This window comes from Chinchilla lanigera, unplaced genomic scaffold (genome assembly GCF_000276665.1).
Source record: "Chinchilla lanigera isolate Chin_1 unplaced genomic scaffold, ChiLan1.0 scaffold00123, whole genome shotgun sequence".
NCBI lineage: Eukaryota > Metazoa > Chordata > Mammalia > Rodentia > Chinchillidae > Chinchilla > Chinchilla lanigera.
In genome coordinates this window covers 4,271,218-4,272,030 of record NW_004955524.1, presented here as the reverse complement: position 1 = coordinate 4,272,030, position 813 = coordinate 4,271,218, and the positions used below count along the sequence as shown (strand labels likewise).

Sequence of the window (813 nt, the reverse complement as noted above, 5' to 3'; positions counted from 1 at the left end):
GGATTTACTCTAATAAACAAAGGACAATTACTTCTCTTTAAAATGATCTTACCCTTGTAATTGTCAGTAACTACCACAATTTTCAATTGGAATCTTATTCTAGAGTTCTGTACCATTGATTCTAAAACCAATCTTATTTTTTCTGGTGAATTCTGATTGTATTGTTCCCTTTTATTTTGTTTCCCCCTTTGATTTCTCAACACTGTTATGAATTTCAGTGCACTAACTTTCATTCACAGATGACATACCTGAATCCCTTAAAATATTTAACAATTTATCTTACATTAATCTTTTAGTATTGCAAAAATCACTGTTCATATGTCATAATAAATCCTTTTGAATTTAAGGTGGCAAGGTGTTAAACTTGTGTCTTAACACAGGAGAAAAGTTGCTCGTGTATAGTAGTGATTTTTCATATGCATAATTGCATGAATATTTCCACATTCCCTTGTTTAATAATCCTTTGTCAATATGAATCCTGCATCTGTATAAGTAGTTTCTGTGTTATACAGATTTATATATAAATCAGTGGAGAAGGGAAACCACGCTCTCTGGCTGCACTCATGTTGCAGAAGAGAACAGGGGCTTGATAGTCAGGGTGCTCACTGCAGCAAGCTGCCCCCGTCCACTGGGGCGCAAGGAGGAGCAAAGCGGAGGAAGGGGGAAGGCCTGCCTGCTGCTAGACAAACCACACAGCCCCTCCAGCTGGAGAGGAAGTGAGTCAGGTGATTTTACTACCACCAACTCATGGGAGCTGTGTGTCACTTTCAGTGAATGAAATCATATTCCCATTCAGGCACGGACTGTCCTGTA

General features: G+C 38.6%; 1 protein-coding gene across 1 annotated transcript in view; it reads left to right on the top strand.

The window, feature by feature from the left end:
• The window catches only part of LOC106147163 (vomeronasal type-2 receptor 116-like), a 47,319-nt gene extending 46,957 nt beyond the window's left edge, over nucleotides 1-362 (top strand). Inside the window, exon 8 of the mRNA XM_013507205.1 lies at nucleotides 348-362. Within this exon, the coding sequence (XP_013362659.1) occupies nucleotides 348-362 (15 nt within the window). The remainder of the gene's footprint in view (nucleotides 1-347) is intronic.
• Nucleotides 363-813: the final 451 nt, after the last annotated feature.